At 40.0% G+C, this 21,246-nt stretch overlaps 1 protein-coding gene and 1 pseudogene across 2 annotated transcripts in view; both read left to right on the top strand.

Moving 5' to 3' along the window:
* The first annotated feature begins 2,611 nt into the window (after window positions 1–2,611).
* Window positions 2,612–5,999, top strand: LOC148215183 (putative lysosomal acid lipase/cholesteryl ester hydrolase; annotated as a pseudogene).
* Window positions 6,000–9,524: 3,525 nt separating this feature from the next.
* The window catches only part of RNLS (renalase, FAD dependent amine oxidase), a 112,782-nt gene continuing 101,060 nt past the window's right edge, over window positions 9,525–21,246 (top strand). The window contains exons 1-4 of one of the 2 annotated variants that reach the window (XM_088144422.1): window positions 9,525–9,703; window positions 10,469–10,574; window positions 14,506–14,648; window positions 15,156–15,317. In XM_088144422.1, the coding sequence (XP_088000548.1) occupies window positions 9,583–9,703; window positions 10,469–10,574; window positions 14,506–14,648; window positions 15,156–15,317 (532 nt within the window). In that variant the 5' untranslated portion in view covers window positions 9,525–9,582. The remainder of the gene's footprint in view (window positions 9,704–10,468; window positions 10,575–14,505; window positions 14,649–15,155; window positions 15,318–21,246) is intronic. The other variant, XM_088144423.1, reaches the window with a different exon arrangement.

Here is a 21,246-nt window from a genome sequence, read left to right as displayed (position 1 = left end):
TGCAGGGGAGAAGGTAATGGCTCTTTGGAGGTCTTGCAATAGAGGTAATAGCAGGGAAATAAATAAATATATATTTGGGAAAGGCATCTTTCACTCAGATTTATATAACGTTAATAATTTTTAGCATCCCCTTTCACTCAGGAATAATCACCAGAAAATGTTAGGGTGGTGATTAATCTGGATTAGAAAAGGCTGGCTTTTGGAAGGCAACCAAAATTTTCCAGGTTACCCAACACCATATGCTTAGAATATTTCTTACCACACCCTCAGCATCAAACAGATTTCTATAAGATAACAGTTGTTATTTTGTGTTACACTTATCCTTGCCTATTAAAGGCTACAGTATACAGTATTGATCCCTATAGCTAAGTAGCTCAGAAAACCCATGTCATAAGGATCCCCTCCATCACACACTCATACTACTATCCTGATTCATGAAGAAATCCACTCCAGATTTCAAAGGCAACTGAGATGATTTAATTTCTTTATTTGCTCATCCCTCATAATAGGAGGAAGGAAGGAAGGAGGGAGGGAAGAAAGAAATGGCTGCATAGTTGGACATTCACCAGGCTGGTGGCAGCCCCAGGGTTACAGTGGTCTCTAAAATGCCCCAAGAAAGCAGGAGATGATGAAAGAAGGCCAATGAGGGGAAATGCATTTTAAAGAAAAACTAACTGCATCTCAACTTCAGGTAGAGACACTACACTCACCTGTAGAGTTGGAACTCTGGTAACAGCCAAGGTCCCAAGGAAGATCATACAACTCCCTATCCTTGCCTTTGGTGTCATAACTATTGAAACCAGAGAAATCCTGGAGGATGAATTTCCAATGAAGGCAACCTCCTTACTCAGCCAGGCTTCAATGATCCATACTAGGTCTGCTTGTTCTTCCAGGCCCAAATAATGGAGGAACACGGTCTTACTGTAATTTGTCATTTATGATGCATCCCCAGACAAATGTTTCTCTCTGATAAAGTGCATACTATCAAAAAACAATTGATATATTAGAGGTAGTTCTGGAATTAAAAAATGTCTATTAAAAGCACCAGTGTTATGTTGTGTTCTCTCTCTCTCTTTCTCTCTCTCTCATCTTGCAAAGTAAGTGGATAGAATAGTCAGCAGTGCTTTCATAGGCCAGCTGTGGATTTGTTCAGTACATATCTTTACAGAGATCAGTCTTAACCTCATAGGCCTCAGAGAATTTTTCATATTATTCCACTGACGTTTTGGGTGAGAATCTCAAATTTTTCACTAAGTATGCATGCAATTTATGTTTGAAAGCATAAATATCTTTAATATACAGGAAGGGTGGGATAAAAAAATGCAGTAGGGAAGACTACACATGGGAATACCAACAAAATATTTATTAGGGCAAGGGAAGACTGTGTAAATACTCATTATTTACCCCACTAAACATTTCTGTCTTAGCCTAAACAGGTGAATGTTATGTGATTGGAAGAAGAGCCTGGGAAATTACTGTCATACAACAGTAAATCCCATGATGTCAGCTTCAATATCCTTCAAGACACAGGACCTACAAGTGTCTCCACCCTTGGTTATCTGGAGCACCTCAGTACGGCACAGCCTTGGAGTGAGTGATAAGAATTTCTTTTAGACTGTTTCTTATTCATATTAAGGATGTTTGTTTTAAGCTAGTTTTATTCTTTTCATGCAGGGATGAGGGGTTTCTGTTGTGTGCCAAAGTCCCCTTTAAATACTATATAACAAAAAATATTTTGTGCCAGATTTAATTGAATTTTGTATGCTTGACTGTTAAAAAATTGTCTGAGTAATTAATATTCAGATGTTCTTCAGTCCTAAGCAGTAAAGAGGAACGTGTGTATGGCAAGTGTGTTTACAAGACGTTCTTCCCCACATAATATTTATTTCATTTATACAAGCTCAGATAATGGCACACATTGATGCACACAAAAATTCCCCTCCCCTCCAAACTCTTGAGTATTAATCAGAATTGCCTGCCTATCAGGTTTCATGATTCACAGTTCCTTTGAAATAGACACTTTGGGGTTTTTTTCTCCTATGTAGTTTTTGCCTTTTTGTAGCTTTTTATTTAATCCTTTTGTCATCTAATTACAAATGTGCCTTTGTCTTTCAATATATGCTTCTAAATAATGGTTGCACTGTTTTCTTTTGTTATTTTTTAAAGACACTGTTTCCAGTATATTTGTGAGATGGTATGATGTTAAGATATTGCATGTTTTTTTACTGTATACAATAAAGTATCTTGTTATTACAGTGTTATCTTCATTTATACAAACAATAATCATTTCAGGATTATGAGGATTAAATGAACAAATGAATTAAGTACTCTTGTATAATGTTTGACTAAGTGGAAAGGTATAAAGGTATATGTAGAAATGTACCTATGTGTGTATATGTATAAAGGTATAAAGGTATATGTAGGAAACAGAACAAATGTGGGAGATGATACAAACCTTCAAGGTTGCATAGTAACATAAGGAACTCGCTTATTATTGTGAGACTTCTGTTAACTTCAAAAACATACATCAGTTTCAGCATCTTATCTCAACCACTTAAAAGCAGCCTTGAAAAACTGCAATAATACTATTAATTACATTGCTATTTTACAGATGCTTAAGATGTTTTTGTTTCTTATGATATCTCTTTTGGTTCTGGGATTTAATGATTCCAAACACTTGTCAAGAAAAAAGAGAGAAGTGGATCCTGAAACGTTCATGAATGTTGTAAGTTTAATGTCGTTACTATACTTAAGTACAATACTTAATACACTATGGGTGAGAACCACTTGGTTTCTGAATCAAGATTTTATATATACAACGGTAAGGACAGTCAGCTTAAACTAGTAAGTTTACATCTGAATCAGTTATTTTAGAGTTTATAATGGTCAAGTTAAAATCCTTAAGGGTACCAATAGGCCAATGGACACCTCCCTCAATACCTAAATAAGTATCCAACTTTGTTTCACTCCTTTGCCAACTTGAAGCCAGCCTGTTTCACCACATTCTGTCCATACTGTGGCTTCCTGACCTGTATATACAGTAGGTTTCTGATGAGTACAATGAAATGCTCTGGGATTCCCTTTTTTCTAAGCACATTCCATAGCTTGATGTGATTGACACAGTCAGAGACCTTTCTATAACCAATGAAACACATATTGACTTCTTTTGGGTATTCTTTGGCTTTCTCAATTATCCAGCATGTATCAGCAACAATGTCTCATGTTCCTTGGCTTTTTTAAAAGCCAGATTGAATATCTGGCATCTCTTTTTCCATGTAGGGCTCTAATCTGCACTGGATGATCCTACGCATTATTTTGCTAGTGTGTGAAATAGTACAATAGTTTGCACACTCTGTTAAGTCTCCTTTCTTTGGTATTGGAATGTAGATTGACTTCTTCCAATCTCTTGGCCACTGTGTCATTCTCCAGATTTGCTGGCATAACTTAGAACCTTTACTGATTCTTCTTCTGTTGCTTGCCATATTTTTGTGGGAATCCCATCAGGTATTCCATCAGCCATCTGATTTGGTAATGACCAGAGTGCTGATGTAACTTTCTCTTCTAGCACTAGAGTTTCTTGTTAGTATGGAATATCTTGTAAGGTATCTTGGATGTTGATATCTCTACTGTATAGTATGTCAGTGTACTCCTTCCATTTTTCTTTGATCCCCTTTGAATTGATTACTATTTGTCCATTGGCATCCGTTAGAATACGGCTTTGGGGTTGGAATGTTCTTTTGAGTTCAGAGATTTTTGATCTACCTGGTACACCTGACATTAATCTTGCAATGGTGCAACCACTGATTGCACCATTGTGGGTGCCATCTTGACTTCTCTGACCATACCTCGTAGAACCTTTTTTTAGGAATACCCCAAAGAACTTTGGGAACTGACTTATTATAATATTTAGTGACATTGCTGTTATTAATATTTTTAAAGACACCTATCAGCTGAAGGACAAGTTAAAAGTTCCTATCAACTTCACAGGCAAGTCTAGCTGGCTCACTAGACTATAACCCTAATAACCTGAAGTTCATGCTTCTTTATTAGCTTAGATAAGATTATGATTTGTAAGGGTCAAACTGTGTTTAAAAGATAAACAAGATTGATCAAAACATTTAAACCATTGTGTGTGTGTGTGTTGGGGGAACTATAGGATTTCTCCCATGGTTAAGAATGTAGTGTTGCCTTAATAACACTCATCTCTGTAAAGGTAAATCTCCAACATGCTGGAGATTTAAGGCAAGTTTTTGATTGAAGCATCTTTTTTATATCTGTTTGCAGAGCGAGATCTTACAATATCATGGCTATCCTAATGAGGAATATGAAATCCTGACAAATGATGGTTATTTTCTTACTATCAACAGAATTCTTTATGGAAAGAAGACCTTGGAGAAAACAGGTGTTTTTAAAAATTTTTGCATTTAAAGTTCACAAAAGAAAAGTTTATTAATACTGAATTGCTCTTATGAAATATCCTATTTATATTATTATCCTCTGTAGACATTCAGCAGTGGGAGGACCCTTTCATTTAAAGGGATCAATCATTTGAAATAATTTACTTTTATTTGTTCATGGATCTGGGAAACAGAAATGACACAGAAAACAATTGACAACAGAAAACAAAACACACACAGCACCAAATTTATTTCATTTTCCATGACATTGTATGATGTGATAGGAATGTTTTGGGATCATTCCAGGTCTAGATATCAATCAAGGAATCTCAGGACTGCCTTGACATCTAAGCTACATGTTAGTCATTTCATTGAAATGAACAACTAGCAGGGGAAATAGGAAAGAACATAATTTGAACATTATGTCAAAGCAAATGTTTCTACTGTTCTTTTGGCTTCTAATGTGATGATGGTTTGTATATTTATAGTCCAGTTGTAACGAGCCCAGATTCCTCATTATAAAACTGTGTTTTTTTTCTCCCATAGGCAATTTGACTGAATTACTTTTTTTTTCTTTTTGAAATGTCTTGCTTTCTTGACCATCTTTTTTTCCTTTCCTCCCCCCGCCCCCAGCTTCAAAACCTTCTGTGTTAGTGATGCCAGGAATTCTTACGAATGGTGGAATATGGGTAGCTAATGTACCCCAAAGTGGTTTAGGCTTTTTTCTGGCAGATGCTGGCTTTGATGTTTGGTTGGCCAATAACCGAGGTAGCAGATGGTGTAAAAGACACCAGCACTTTTCACAGAATGAAGAATAATTCTGGAATTTCAGGTAGGTTAAAACATGGGTGTTCTGGGGGGTGGGCAAGTGACAAAATATGCCTTGAAATGCAAACTTCACCACTTAACATGGGCATGCCATGTGACAGAAGTTCAAAAGCTGGAGTTTGCATCGAGCCATCATGCCATGTCTATGGGTTAAAAGGAAAACCCAAAGCCTTGGAGTATGCCATGGGTCTGTTTGGAGGGAAGCATCCATGTTCATCAAGGGCATCAAGAGGAGAGGTCAGGATGGTAACTGTGACTGTGTAATCAAAGCCCTGTCTTCTTTTTAGCATGTCACAATGCACATAAAAAGAAGGCAGGGCTTTGTCATGACCACCAGTCATGGCCACCACCATGACTCCCCCACTCCATAGACATCCCTCCCCCAGCTGGATATGTGACTGTTTTCTTTTACATATCTATTAGATTATGATTTTCAAAATCTCCTCTTCCTATAGTTCTAGTCAAACCAGCAGTTATACACACAATTAAAGGAAATATAGCCAGGAAAGAGAAGTTGAGTAGCCTACCATATATTGTTGTAGTGATAAAAATTTCATCATCCAGTTCTTTGTTTGCCACTTTGTTTTGTTTCAGTTTTCATGAAATGGGCAATGGAAGATCTGCCAGCCATTATACATTTTATCCTAGCTAAAACTGGACAAAAACAAATTTTTTATATTGGCTACTCCCAAGGATCCACCATAGGTATGTTCTTGGTTTCTGCAGGGGTGAAGAAAGAAGCGAGTATCATAATGTCATCATGCAGATGATGCAATGAGATCATGAGGCAGGTAACAACATTGTGGCTTGGTACCAGAACATGTTATTGGATCTTATTGATAACACTGTGTAGAACTGTGGTTATTGCTGGCAGAATGCAAACTGGTCAGTGCTATATAGGCTTCTAAACATTATTTCTTACAGCATATCTATGATTACATTTTTCACTTTTTTGTTTAGAATCATAGGAGAAGGGCTTGCTTAACCACGCTTACCATGAAGATGTACAGTGGTGCCTCTAGTTACGAACTTAATCCATTCCGTGACTCTGGTTGCAACTCGAGTTGGTCGCAACTCGAGGTAAATTTTCCCATAAGGTTCAATGTAAATACGGTTAATCCGTTCGGCCCTCCGAATTTGGTCGCACTACGAGGCAAATTTCCCCCATAAGGTTCAATGTAAATACATATGGTTAAACAGTTCTGAAACATATGCATTTTATTTTTAAACCACAAAAACATGAAAATAGTCGAGATGGTCGACTTTGCCATCTTGTACTCCAAGGCCAGATTAGTCACACGAATACCACGATCGTGCTTTTCTATAATGTCCTTCTTCAGTTCGATCGTCACTTTTTTCTTCAAAGCCTTATTCTTGTCAAGCCTGCTCTGCATTTTCTTTGGAGCCATGCTGACAAGCACACCAAACACCTTCCAAACGCCACAAAACACAAGCCTCACCGAACGTCTCCTTGCTACCGCGATCTCGCCCACAGGAAGCCGCGACCGCGTGGCAGCAGGGAAAATGGCCGTGGATCTGGTTCGTAACTCGAGGCAGAGTTCGCAAGTCGAGGTAAATTTTTGGGGCCGGAGCTGGTCGTATCTCAAAAAATTTCGTAAGGAGGGGCGTTCGCAACTCGAGGTACCACTGTAATTGAACAATTTGTTGGAGGAAAAAAAATGGAAAGTGTGAATAAAGTGAACTGAGTGCATAAAACAGAAAAGCCTGCCTTATACCAAGACGTGCTATTGATTCTTCTAGCTAGTATTGACCAGCAATGACTGTTCCACTCCTGCTTGTAAATGCTAGGACTTGATAAGGGGCCTTCTGTAAGCCAAACATACACAGTCTTTACTGACCCATATCCTCAGATAGATTGTGCAATGTGACATTCCAAATGGGCTTGCTATCACTGAAACAAAGCCAAGCACACATTAAATTTGCATTTAAAATAAATAGCCTTTAATTCAATCCTGGGTATCCTTAAAGTATGGAAGTTGGAATACAGTTATGGAACCTTCCCTATACAAGGAAATCCCCAATAACTGGGTAAAATTCCTACGTGTAATGTGACAATATGCCATTATAATTGAATCAATGAGTAGGATGTGAAAAAGGGGAATGGATAGATAAAATCAAATTTGTCATCCAAGTACAACATGTAAGAATATAATAAATTACTTCTAAAAGTAACTGTAAATATAATACGATGGATATAAAAAATCCCCACCCAAAAGAACATAACAAGAAAACAGTCAATGTCTAATTAAGGATGTGGGTGGCAAAATTTTGTATGTATGTATGTATGTATGTATGTATGTATTTATTTATTTATATTTCAGATTTGTCACTGCCCATCTCACTGTGAAGTGACTCTGGGTGACTTACAGTAAAAATAGAATAAACATTAATTAAAATGTTTTTAAAATAAAAAAAAATTAATTAAAACATAAATTAAAATAAAATAAAATAAAAATTGATAGGAAATCAGTGAAAATATATTTTGAATTCCTTTGCAAAATAGTTATAGAAGTTCCTTTAAGATACTTTTTTATTCAGGGATCTATCTTCAGCAGGTTGCATGGATATATTATCCGTGTACTGCTTTAGCAATTATAGTGTAATTATCATAAATAGACTGACTAGTAATGGTTCTGACTAATCACTAATTTTCTTTATGCTTAGGATTCTTAAACCCCCTTGAAATGATTACTGGGGACCAGAGTATTCCATGAGTAAATCACACAGCAGATGAGTTTCATGAGCTATTTGCTTCAAAGTATGGGGTGGCTAATGCACCTACACAGAAAAAACCATGAGACAAAACTTTTTGCTACCAAAGACCTCCATGGCCCTCCACCTACAACATAAATCCTTAATCCCCTAGCTATACCCCAGGGACCACAATGGCCAGTGAGTTCTCTTTCTCTCTCTCTTTTTAGTAAAGTCCTGGTTATTTTATTCAGAGAAATGCATAACAAAATCATTACAAACTGAGGTTCCATAAAAATATGCATTTGTATCTATTTCAATGTAACAGAATTAACAAAATGTAATAAAAACATCCCTTAAAATTAAACTTAATTCATTGTCCTAATAAAATTAATGAAATGTTTTAAATTGTCTGAAGAGTTTCACCTTACACTGAAAACATAAAACACACTGTGTTAAAGTGGTATTTACAATAGCAGCATTCTATTCATTACATTTTAAAAAGTAAATACATATGTACCTTTTTCTTGCTTAGCTATAATTACACTGTCTTTCAAATGACTTGTAAAATTCCCCAATATGGTTTTCCACCAAGTTTTTTAAATCACTTTTTAAAAATTAAAGCAACACCAAAGGAAAGATAAAGGAACAGAGTACATATTTTTTACATGAGAGGGAAGATTGAGGGGTCTTCAGGCGTTGCAGAGGGAGTGCCACTAAGTCACACTTCCAACTGTCACACATTATGTAATTTGTGTCAGGGGCACAGTACAGAATTTGCATCCTTTGCGTGATACCACGACGCAGATGGCTTCGTTTGCGTCCCGTTTCCCGCCGCGGGCGGCCGCATCCAAGGTAGAAAACCGAGTTCAGAAGGGCATGGTTCAGTTAACGATGCCCACCCCCACCCCCCCCAGTCCGACTACTAAAAATATGAGGCTACTTCCAGGAATGTGCAAATGGTCTTCTCTCCGTTAAGTGGGCTGCCAGTTTCTGCTTCAGAGCCAAGACAGAGATCGGCAATGGACGGCGGTTTCTCGTCCACATCGGTCACCGCCAACTCAAGGATGGGTGGAAACACTCTGGCTCCGAACGGAAGGGACAGGCCCGTCGAAGTCTCGCCCCGCATAAAACCCCGTGAAGGAAGTGGAGGAACGCCCAGCTCTTGTGCAGGCGAGGATCAAGCCCTCTGCCATCTCAATCCTCCCGCCCATCTCCATTTTCCAGAACGAAAACGGTAACAGACAGAACGCGGCCGTCCAAGGCTGCTTAGCTCGGAAGGTTTGGAAAGCCGGGGGTCTGTTTTCAACGCCAAGTCGACGGCTCCGGCTTTTTTGCGGGCGAATTCATCCTTCCCTGCGGGAGCGGCTAAACCAAGCCTTCTGACGGCTAATCCGGTCTCCTCCCCGCGTTTCCGACTTGCACCGGCAACCGCGCCCCGCAAAGCTGCTCTCCTCGTGGCGGCGCTGCGAGCCAGATCGGCGGCGCCGAGGAAAAGCGACCTCACGTCACCCCCTCTGCCGGCAACGCCGCAGAAAAGTAGATCGGTCGGACTCGGGTTCTCGGTTACATAAACTCCCGGAAAAGGAGGAGGAGGAGGAGGGTCTCGCGCGCCGGCCCGCCTCCTCCGACTGGCGGCGCGGTCATGGCGCGGATTCTGATCGTAGGCGCGGGGCTGACAGGCAGCCTGTGCGCTGCGCTTTTGCGCGCGGAGTTTCCCCAGCGCCTCCTGCGCGTCGTGGTCTGGGACAAGGCTCAGGGCGCAGGTGAGTTGGGCGCCTGGAAGCCGCAGATCCTACGGTTTGAAAGGGCAGGCGGCCAGCTGCGGGCTCTGGGAAGGCTGGCGGCCAGCGGCGCCTGGGATAAACAGCAACAACGCCTCCCATCCGCGTCTGGGCGCAATTCATCTCGCTCCGAATGGATTTTGCTGTGATCGATGGGGCTTATCTTAGGAAACAGGATTGTTCTCAAAGGAAACGTGATCCTACCCCTGGCTAAGAAATTCTTCCAAGCGCTCAGTTGCAGAACGAATTCCCTTTTTTGCACGAGACTCGTTTCTGAGTCGGGCTGCAAAGAGCGAGCTTTACCCGTGCAGCGCAAGGGAATCTCGAGGCGAAGGTCCCGAGATTAGGGTCGGATTCCAGTGGGGGCAGCCTTGTTAATCTGTTGCGAGAGGCGAATGAATTTTTGTAGCAAGGACACACACTCTCAGGCGTTGCAGTCTTAGGGCGGTTCATATTGTCGTCCCTAACCTGGGAGCTCTAGGCAGCCCCCCGAGGTACGCTTCCCTGCAAAAGCAAATCTCCTTAGTTTCGGTGAGGTTCATGCTTTGATTTGCAGCCGACGGCACTGCTCCAAAGCGAGCTCAGCGACCATGCGCCCCGCTGCTCCGGAGGGATCGGTGGGGTGCGGGGGGTCCCTGTTACTAGGCGCTCCGGCTCGGCTTTGCCTCTCCGGAGAAGCTGATTGGGCACCCGCGGCAGCGCGCGCGCGCTAAACATCTTTCTGTCTCCACGCACGTGACTTGCAAGGGGGAAGAATGACGACGAGCCGTAGCGCTCACGACCCGAAATGCACGGCTGATCTGGGTGCCCAATACATCACGCGAATGCCTGACATTGCAAAAGAGCATCAGAGGTGAGCGAGAGAGGAGGGCAAAGGATGGGAGCCTTTGGCTTTGAGGATGTGTCAGTAATGAAGGGGCTGATGCTGTTGTAGCGAGAGATGGCAGTTCATACTTGGGAATCAGCTGCTGGAATGATGTTCAAATTGTATTGAGTGGAAAAGGGCGGCCCCTAGCTGATTTTGACAAAGCTGAGCAGGGTTGCACTGTGGATGGGAGACCACTAGGAAACCACAGGGCCATAGACCAGATTGAAAAATGGGGGAAAACAGCAGAAGAAAGCAACAGGAGTGGCAGGCTACTTTCATAGTTCTTGCTGCCAAGAAAAATACATGGATTTGCCTACAGAGGCAGCAGGTGCTGGGCTTAACTTGAAAGTTGATGGTACATAATCAGTCTATCAATCAGCATCCTAATGCAATGTTTTCTTCAAGTTTCACTGCAGGAATGATAAAAATAACTGTGTGCATGCACTTGGATTCAGTTGAGGTTGCATGAGTGAGGACATACTGAAAGGTCTTGCAATTCAGCAGTTCGCTTCAGTTTTTGTCACAAGTTCATTGTGATGTACAAACACAGTAAAATGCTTTGGGGCAGAAGTTGTAAATTTCAGCTGGCTGGGGGCTCTCAAGCCTAATATTTTGTTTCCAACAAAGAGCTGTGTTAGGTTTGCAGCACGATCTATTATACAGGTAGTCCTCATTTAGTGACTGCTCTGGACTGCAACTGTTCACAGTTATGACAGTGATAGGAAAGTAACTTTGCAACCAAACCCACATTTATGACCTTTGCAGTGTCTCTCTCTCTCAGTCAAGTGTTCACCATTACAGATAATTATTATGAATTGTCCTGTGTCTGACCTTTTTTTTTTCCTACCTCCCCCCAAGAATGCCTAAACATGCAATCTCTTCCTGACTGCTTTTTTCCACAGTGCAGCAGGATCCTAAAAAGTGGTAAGGCCAGTTAACAAGCTCAGCCCTGTGACCTTAATTAGTTGATTAGAACCCTCAGGCTGTGGAGCTGCTGCCTGAAACTGACCAGACCCTAATCAGTTTCACACAAAAGGCTTTTATTTGCCTCCTAAGCAGCTGGCAGGAGGCTAGGCAAACAGCAGGCACTAGCACATTCCTTTTGATGTGTATTCACTGTTGTGTGCCTGCTTACTCTCTTGTAATCCCTTCTTCAATGAATGCAAATAGAAACATCAATTCACTTCTTGCTAATTATCCCAATGCCAGGGTAAGCACTGCAAAGGGCATGGGAGCGGGAAAACAGGGCTGTAAGATTTGCCCTTTTACCTGGCTTCCTCGTGAGTCAAATTCCAAAAACCTTCCCCACCGTTTTGGCTCACCTGGCTGTTTGGGGCTGTATCCTTTGGCCACTGTAAAGCAAAGGAAAGCTGAAGTAAAATCGTACTCACAGTCACATCATTTTTTACTTAGCGACCACTTTGCTTAACAACCGAGTTGCCAGTCCCAGTTGCAGTTTCTAAACAAGGACTACCTGTAGTTTCAATCTGAGTTGCACTTCCATGTGAAGATTCAGTAATGTTGGAGTAGACCCTTTGAAATTGGTAGGATTTTAAGTGAATCTCATTTAAGTATGGGTCTGAACTCAGCCCATTAGCTGGTATTAACGTTTCCCTCCAGGCTGTGAAAACAACTCATCTGCTAATTTCTGATCAACCTGCAGCACTGTAAAAAGCACAACAGTGGATCAACATAACTTTTTTTTTCTGATGAGCTGGCAATCTTAAACACCTTTAACATCCATAAGTGTGGTAGGTTCAGATACTGCACATTTAGTTTGGATTTAGTCCATCATGTGAATCTGTCCAGAAATAGTTTATTCAACAAACCATAACTGAACTGTGGCTAAGCACACAATATGTGGACCATGTCCCTGAATATGTCGGCAAGATGGAATGTGGGAATCTTTATGTAAGTCTTCTTTGCTCCCAGTTCTCATTGGTTTATCCAGAGATGGTCTAATCCTGATACCACTAGTGTCCATTTTAAACTTCCCATAAAATTTGGTTACTTCAGGCATTATGGAAAATTTAAAGTAGTGGGTTATAATCCTTAACCAGTTGCCCACAGCAAGTGACCAAGGCAAGTGTTGGTGACTGCTCTCTTTTGAGGAGTTTGGAGCCCTTACAGCTTCTCAAGCTTGTTTAATGTTGATTACTTCCAGATGAATTGCCAAACCATAGTTTGCTGAGGAAGCCACAGTTGGCTGGATTCACACACTGTGCTAAACACAATCCATTACTGTAATTTAAAACAAAACTGTCAAAATTATTCTAGAACTTCCAGAGTTATTTTCTTTTTGTAGAAGCAATACTGTGGATAGTGGGGATGGGGGTCAAATTCTTCTCTATCGTGGTTCTACCATGACCTCCATTCACCCTTGGGCACACGCATAGAAGCTCTGCTTTTAGAAAAAGTAACTACATTGGGCCTCCAGACATAAAGCTCCAGTGGAAGGAATAATGTTGCTTGCAGATTAAATTATTTCTGTAGATCAGTGTTTCTCAACCTTGGCAACTTTAAGATACGTGGACTTCATGGCTGGGGAATTCTGGGAGTTGAAGTCCACGTAAAGTTGCCAAGATTGAGAAACACTGCTGGAGATGAAAGCTGAAACAGGATACTAATTAGAAACTGGAAAACATGCTTCATTGTGCATTTCTGGAACCAAATGTCAGCCATTTTGATTGGGATCTTTGTAGTGCTGTGACAAAGGAAGAGGTGAAATTTCCTTTCCGTAATGGCCCCTGCATGCTGATGACTCTAAATAAGAATCTAGATGAAAATTTTGCATTAAATGATTTAAATGGAGACTATCTGGGTGCAGGGGCCAGGAGATACTTATCTATGCACCATGAAAGTATAATTGCATACTAGGGCTGTGCAAATACTTCAAAAGAGGATATAATATTGTTTTGTTCTGGTTGAAAGTGGTCAAGAGTGACTGGTACAATTCACCAGAACTTTGAAAGCTACCTTTCCCATATTTACCTGGAGATATTAAGAACAGAGTCTCAAATGTTTTGCATGCAGTGTATGTCCTCTGCAACTGCACTACAGACTTTTCTGGGCATTTTGGCTTCTGAGATTTAAGTGGATATTCTTCATACTCTTTCAAGGGTTCTTTCTACCTTTAGCACTAAGAACATCAGATCTTAAAAACTGGGTGTAAAGTTTGACGGTAATATCGTAAATATATTCTTCCAGTTAAGACCAATTCTATTTGTGTGAAGGCGAATATTTCCGTATTGGGTGTAATGATTATGGGTCACTCATAAAGTTGTTGTTATAAAAAAAGAAGCCAATTTTCACTTTTATTATGTGGATGGTTTGCTGCCTAGTTGCTGATTTAATGCATTTGTTTAGTCGTTCCAAGGCTGTAATCTTCTATAGATGGCTTGTAAAACGGTACATCACTTTGCTGTGAAGGCCTCACAAGGAGATGGGGCCAGGACAAAAATAAAACCTGACTTAATTTTAATTAAATATGGTCATTTAATAAAGTTAGCCCTGATTTGTGTAATAATTTCCCCTTTATTCACTTGATCACTTTATCTTCATATTCATCCAGATAACATTGATATCTGAAACAACTTCATGTATTTCCTTCTGCCTCTCGTTATGGTGTTCTAGTTGAGAACAACATCTTTTTGTATTCCATTTCTCCATCTTGTAGGACATTGACCAAGTTGGCATATGTAATTTAATTCAGGGGCAAATTTTGGAAGCCATAATTAAAGGTTGTTGGAAAAAATCTAAAAAAAAAATCTAAAACCATGATCTAAAAACTATGAGTTTCTGTCCTAAAGAAGTTTTAAAATCATTTCAAAGTCAACCAGTTAAAACCAGTATAATCTAAAATTTGCACACAAGCAGTCAACAGATTAACTAGTTGACAGATAAGCTCTCTTTTTAGCTTTTATGAAGATTTGTTGGCTCATGGAGTCCTGAAGCCATTGACTACCCCGATAGAAGGAATGATGGTGAAGGAAGGAGCAGAGAACTTTGTAACACCCCAAGGAATTTCATCCATTGTTAAACACTACTTAAATAAGGCAGGTAAGTTTCAGGTATATCGTTGATTTTTCTGTTTTTAAATAATAAAATTCACTGAAAATGCTTGGAGGCATCTGCTGGGGACAGGGTTAAAAAGTCAAGGTGAGAGTTGTGACTGCGTGATCAAAGCCCCAAAACCTTTTTTACATGTGTCACATGTAAGATACGTATTAAAAAAAGAGGTGGAGTTTTGATCACAGTTACAACCTCCATCTTGGCACTTATGGATCCCACCAATCCTGCAGATGCCTGTGCATGGGTGTGGGTGATTCCAGGTATCCAGCACTTAAAAAGTGAAACTTCAGATTCACCCTCATGTTTATAGGAATGAAGAAATGTGTCGATACAATCAATTTTTATAATTTTCTAGTATAATTGTTTCAGCCCCCAGATTTTGTCCTTTCTCTCCTGCATCACTGATTTTATTTATCTATTTATTTAACTTAAATATATTAGCTGCCTAACTCCAATGGATTGTAGCATCTGTTAGTTTCTCTCTTTCTTTCTCAGCAGATGTAGATGTCTTCTACAATCACCATGTTACTCAGATCTGCCTCAAAGATGGAAAATGGGAAGTGGGCATCAGTACAGGTTCTTCCCACCACTTTGACATAGTTATTCTCACAATACCCGTCCCACAGATTCTTCACCTTCAAGGGGATATTGCAAACAGTGAGTTTCCATGCTCAGTTTTTTGTTTTATTTGGTTCATTTCTAGCTTGCTCACAAAGACTTTATTTTCATATAACCCTCAGAGATAGTTGGGGCTGAGAGGTGGTTCCCTGTTACTCTGAGCATCATGGCCAAATGAAAATTTGAACCATGGTCTTCTCCAGTCTAATCCAGGGTTCTAAGCACAGTATCACCTTGCGTCTCCATCAATTCAGGCTGGAATCATGAAGGTCTCAATGTTCCCTTTTTATGATTCGTTTAATATGCAGGCTTTTTTTTTTATCACTTTGTACTGTGCTATATCTGACTCATCAAAAATGTGAGAATATTTGTAGTCTGAAGCTGTAATGTAGTGTGCCATTTGTGTAACATAAAACTCTTACCTGGAGGCCTGGTGAGCGTTTAATTGTTTCATAATATTCTGAGGATGTTTGTTTTATGATGAAATAAGCCTTACTTGTTTCATACTGAAAGTAGAAAAACAAGAGGATCCTTAACAAATGAAGTGAAATGTGGAAGCTTTTGCATACGTCTTACTTTCTTCCACTGTCTTGAGAGGTGCTAGTATTGCAGCTGAAAGATCTCAGAATAGCAACCGCCAATTGTAATTTTGGGGCAATATCTGTAGTTACATTTAACACCCTTAAATGGCATGACAGATATTTGAAGGAAATGCTGCCATTAGAATTTGCAGCCATCACTAGAGGCCTTCTACTCTGTTTGTTCTCTCCCCAACATAGTTATTGTGACAAAAAAGAGGGCTTTTTTGTTTGAGGCACTGCATCTCTGGAATATATTTTCCAGGAAAATACATCAGATTTTATGTCATTTCAGTACCAGACAAACATTCTTTTTATCCCATTCCATGTGCTGGTTTCAATTACAATTATATCTGTTCTGGTGAACGCTTTTGTTTTAGTCCTATTTTTGCTATTTCACTCATTTGGAATTGTATTATTATTATAAGCTATCCTATGAGCTTTTATTGAAGGGTATTCTAGAAGTACTTTATATAAATCAATTCTTAAATGTATTAGAGGCACTTTATCTCTGTCCTGACATTTTACATGCCAAAATGTCCAGACAGGGACTAGATTTTTTTTTTTCCAACAAAGACGATTGGAATCCTTTGTCATACCTGAAGACAGCCGAATAATTTGGAAGATGACAGGGAACTATTACTATCAAGACACAGGTAGATTATCTCAGATACCACAGAGGAAGAGGGAGAGAAGGCAGGCAGTAAATACAGAACTGATCTTTTGGAAGCAGTAAAAATGTAAACTTGTATTGCTTCTCTTTAGCATCCGTACCTTTGCTTTATAATAAGGTTTACAGTCTACCCTGGCATTGGGTGAGGCTGGAGCCCAGTGATTGTGATTTTTTTATTTTTTATTTTTGTTGCTTTAGGGTGCTTTGGGTTGGGCTTTTTGGATTTTTTTTTTTCTGTTTCTTTATGTTTAGTGCTGTTGCTGGGAGCTGCCCAGAATTATAACACATAAGATGGGTGGCCATGTAAGTCTCATGAATGAATGAATGATATTATTTATGTCATGATCTTGGCTAACCAGCTAGATCATAGAGCTATCCAATGTTTTATAGCGTATATTCATCACAAGGCATTATTCATTGCTTCCATTCTGTGCAGCTGAAATCCTGTAGGTTCTTAAAACCAACTTGTGAACACTTGTCCTAGACAGGCAAATAGAAAGACAGATACTTGTGGTGCTGTAATACTTTAGGGGCAATAGGAGAATGCTGTGTTTTGCTTCTGCACATTCTGATGAAGTGCTACCTGTCAGGCCTAGCCCAAGGAACTCCAAGAGACAATGCAAAATCAGTTCAGCTATGTTTATTAGCTACAACCTCTAGCAAGAATCTTCCCAGACTGAAACCCATCTCCCAGGTCAGCCAGCCACAACAGTGTGAATTCCTCAGGGAGGTGCCAGTCTCATCCTCTTGTAGTTCCCACGCTCCATCGGCGAGCTAAGAAAATGCTTATCTCCCTGAGCCTGGCCTTCATAATTCCATTCCATCACGTACCTCTGCTATCTACATCTTGGCGTTTGCATCTCAAGCAGATGTTGTATGTATTTAGAAATGAATTAAGAAGAAATAAATAAGACACATGCCCAAGTAAGAGTGTTTTTGAGGAAAGAGATTTCAACATGCTTACAAAGGTATGCCCTACCTTTGCTTTCTGAGTCTGTTTTCTAGGCTTTGCAGAAAAAGAAATGATCGTGTTGTAACTAGAAATGCTATAGTTATTTCTGTGATTATATGTGTCCCTTGCATTTTGGCTTCAGTGTTTCTTTATTATTCAACTAATTTTATTTTTCATTGTAAATGTTGGGTGAATGGTGTTTCTCTTGTATATGTCTGCAGTTGATGGTGTGTTTGCCAAAGGAACAAATAAATAAGGTAAGCTTTTCATGCAGGATTGGTTAGGATGGACCCTGATATTTGGGAATATTTTCCCCTGATTGCAGCAAGCTAATCCAGTGAATCTAATCCTGCAGCCCATGCATTTTCAGAATGATAATGCTCAATATTATTTTTTCTTGATGTTTCTCTGTAGAATTTTCATTTGCCCAAACCGCGTGTGTTGAATTCTGATGTGAACTTATTCTCAAACTACTCCATCTCCCGTTTCTTTGGATTGTATTTCTCCTGCGTGAAAAGCGTTTGGCATTGGAAGGGTTAGCACTTTGTAAGCCTGGAAGCAGTTTATATGTTGCACTGGAAGCAATCTTCTAGCAGATGAGGCAATGCTGTACCTTAGCTGCAGTACTTAAATGAGGCAGTGGATGGCAATCTGCTAATGATCTTTGAAAGGGCTCGGCTGCGTAAGCTACCTTCAGGATGCAGTGTATGAATACCAGCAATTGCTGAAGCAGATTTTTGATTTCTCACTTATGGTTTGCTGTACTTTAAAAACTTAGGAGAGGAAAAATAAATGTTCTGCGGATGTTGAAAGGTTGATTTAATTTTTGAGAAAGCAATTATTAGAATAGGAATATTCGAATGCATGCACACTAAAAAAGATGAGAACCTGGTTTCCCATCACATTTTGTGCTCTGTGAAGGATATCCGCATCTGCTCTTGGAGGCTATTGGCTAAGGTTGTGAACTTTGAAAAGCCTTCTGGTTTGAAGTGAGATTGGGTGATTTATGAAAATTCTGTCTGGGCTGTTCAGGTATGTAACTCACATTCACCAGCAGGTCACGTGACATATTTTGTGGATATAAAATATGTATAATCTGGCTGTAAGAGTTCTTACAGATCTGCTGAAAGATTTCAAAGAAGAGAGATTCCTTTCCCTCTAATCCCTGAAATCTCTCATCTCTGAAATGGAGTGATTGTGTGTACTAGTAGAACAATGGCAAACATGTCATTTTCCTAATGTTAGAGAAGCTGGGGAAGGGAATGTAATTTGCCTTCTCTATGTGGGCTCTTAATGTTATATTCACAGCCTTTCTAGCTCTCTTCGTTGAGCTTCACTTTGCTTACATTTCCACATCATGCCAAACCAGGACTTTTTAATCATGGTGACTTAAATAAGCTATGGTGGCCTGGTCTGTATATAACACTGAGTTACAGAGGAAGAGTTCACAGTCACTCGTGAACAGGGAGCCTTATAAATTCATCATCGTCATTGGTTTGTGAATGGAACTCAAATTTCTACAGAACAGTAGTCAAAGATGTGATTCTTTTTGTTGGTTCTGATACTGTGTTATCCTTTGAATACTATGACAATAATACACTGCTGCCTCCATTTTTACTCCCCCAGCATGTCTATGCTAAGATGCATTTTTCCAACTTCATAAAAGCTATACTCCTTTTTTTTTTTTCTTGGAAACTGTCTTCAGAACAGTTACTTGTGTGCTTCAGTTGAGCCATCAGTAAATTGTTTCAGCTGCCTGGGGATAGATCACAGGGATCCAGAGTCAGTTGGGAAGCAGAAGTCTTGTGGAGAGGCCATAAACCAAAATGAGTTTATGATGTAGTGTGGTGAGTGAATCCCGTCTTTCAGAGAACTTTTTCCTCATCCTCATTTTGATTATTTGGAAGCCACGGCAGGTAGCAGAATCTTAACAACCTTGGCTGATCTCAGAAAAGTTGAGTAGGGCTGGAAGAGTGTATTACATAGATGAGACTACCAGGAAGTCCCAGGATTGTAGGCTAGGCTGGGAAATTGAAAAAGATGCACCAGGAGAAGGCAGTCCAAACAACTTCCATGTTGTTGGTGAGAAAACTGAATGTCCATTCCATGGAATCCCTTGGAGTCCAACTCAAATTGAAGACGGATTTATGTTTATAGTGGTGGGAGTTCTTAATATTTTCAATGACTCACTTCATCTCCTTTTTTCCTATTAAATGCCACTTTTCCATAATTTAGGTCTTTCTTTCCCCCTTTGTCTGGACACTTGAACAAAAAAACTGTATTTGTACCTTCCAACATTCATCATAAGAATTCATTTTGAAAAATTTGGCAAACATACCTCCTCCTTTTTTGAAGACTGCATTGGGACTAGAGAATTTGCAATGAGGGAGCAGAATCTGAGGTTTGTCTTTGCTTGCATCTACCAGGATTTACTTGCTTTGTGTTAATGAACTGTTAAAAAGTGTGATTATTCTTATTTGTTGTCAAATGCCTCCCGGGACAATTTCCTCACAGCTTTGTTCGATACTGTAACACAATGCAATCGTTTTGTCGCACAAGCATTACTTGTAGGATCTTCCGTCAGTTGTCTTTCATTCCCATTGAATGCATGGCTTGAGATAAAGTAGAATAGTCAGACTGTCTTCTTATTGAGTGAAAGGGCAGATGTTGAGATTGGATAACAGCAGAAATAAGCCATGAAATTCTATTTTGTCATTGAGTCTTAAATTTACCAGAATCCCACATGTAATAATGCTTTATGATGGATTGGACAAAAATGATTCCTGCATGTATATACAGTAACTCTTCGTTGGCCATTTGGGCACTGACATTCCCATATACTAGTGTTAGTTGAAAAAAGATTTTGTCCTATAAACAAATCAGAAAACACCCTTCAAATATGTTAAGTGGTATCCCAACTGCTAGTGTGCATTAATAGCATTCTGTGATTTCATTTGAGCAGCCAAGCTCTGCCTGATGGATTATGTAGATGGTTTCTAACTCTGCTTACATTCTCATCAAGAGTTGGTTGAAGCACAAAGACCACTGGAAGCTGTATGAGACAGAAGCACAGAAAGGTGATATCGATCTTACCATCTGCTTTGTGTGAAAATGATGTGGTTACAACCAAGGGGGATGTGGCTGAGAGAAATTCTGAAAGAGCCATGACATATAAATGGTCTGGTGAGGAGGAGAGGGAGGAGCCCTTAGTTGTTACTCCAATACTCACAAGTGTGGTGGACTAGAAGATAAGGGGAGGTCATCTTAGATATGCAGTCTATCTTCGTTAGCTTTTATTAGCTCTGAGGTGCAGACTAAATACTGGCTCCACTAGAAATCAACAAGCTGTAAGGAATGAAAAATTAAATTAAGCCAGGGGATTCCCAATTTTTCAGGGCCAGAGAGGATGCTACGGGCACTCTTACAAAATGGCTCTTTTGGTAGCCAAGGGCAGTTTCAAAATATTCATTTACCAACTGGGCCTTCTTCCAAATGAAACACTGGGCTTTATACTTTCACTTTAGTTTTCTAGAACACCTCTGGAGTACAGGTGGGAAACAAAGGCAGTGCTTGAGGCTGGTGTTTTGCCTTGTGATGTCCAAGTTTCGTTTTATTGCTTTTAATTTAACATTATTCCAAAAATCAGCTATGACATGGAACCTGGCAAGGGCCAAGAGAAATGCCCCACAACACTTTTTTGGTGCTCATGGATGCTATGTTGGGACCTCAAAGACTAGGCATAAGGAAGTCCAGTTTTAGAAGCCA

The sequence above is a fragment of the Python bivittatus genome, unplaced genomic scaffold, assembly GCF_059951505.1.
Source record: "Python bivittatus isolate LINGU-HERP-01145 unplaced genomic scaffold, Pbiv_v1 ctg000400_np1212, whole genome shotgun sequence".
Classification (NCBI taxonomy): Eukaryota; Metazoa; Chordata; class Lepidosauria; order Squamata; family Pythonidae; genus Python; species Python bivittatus.
This window is presented reverse-complemented; position numbering and strand designations above follow the sequence as displayed.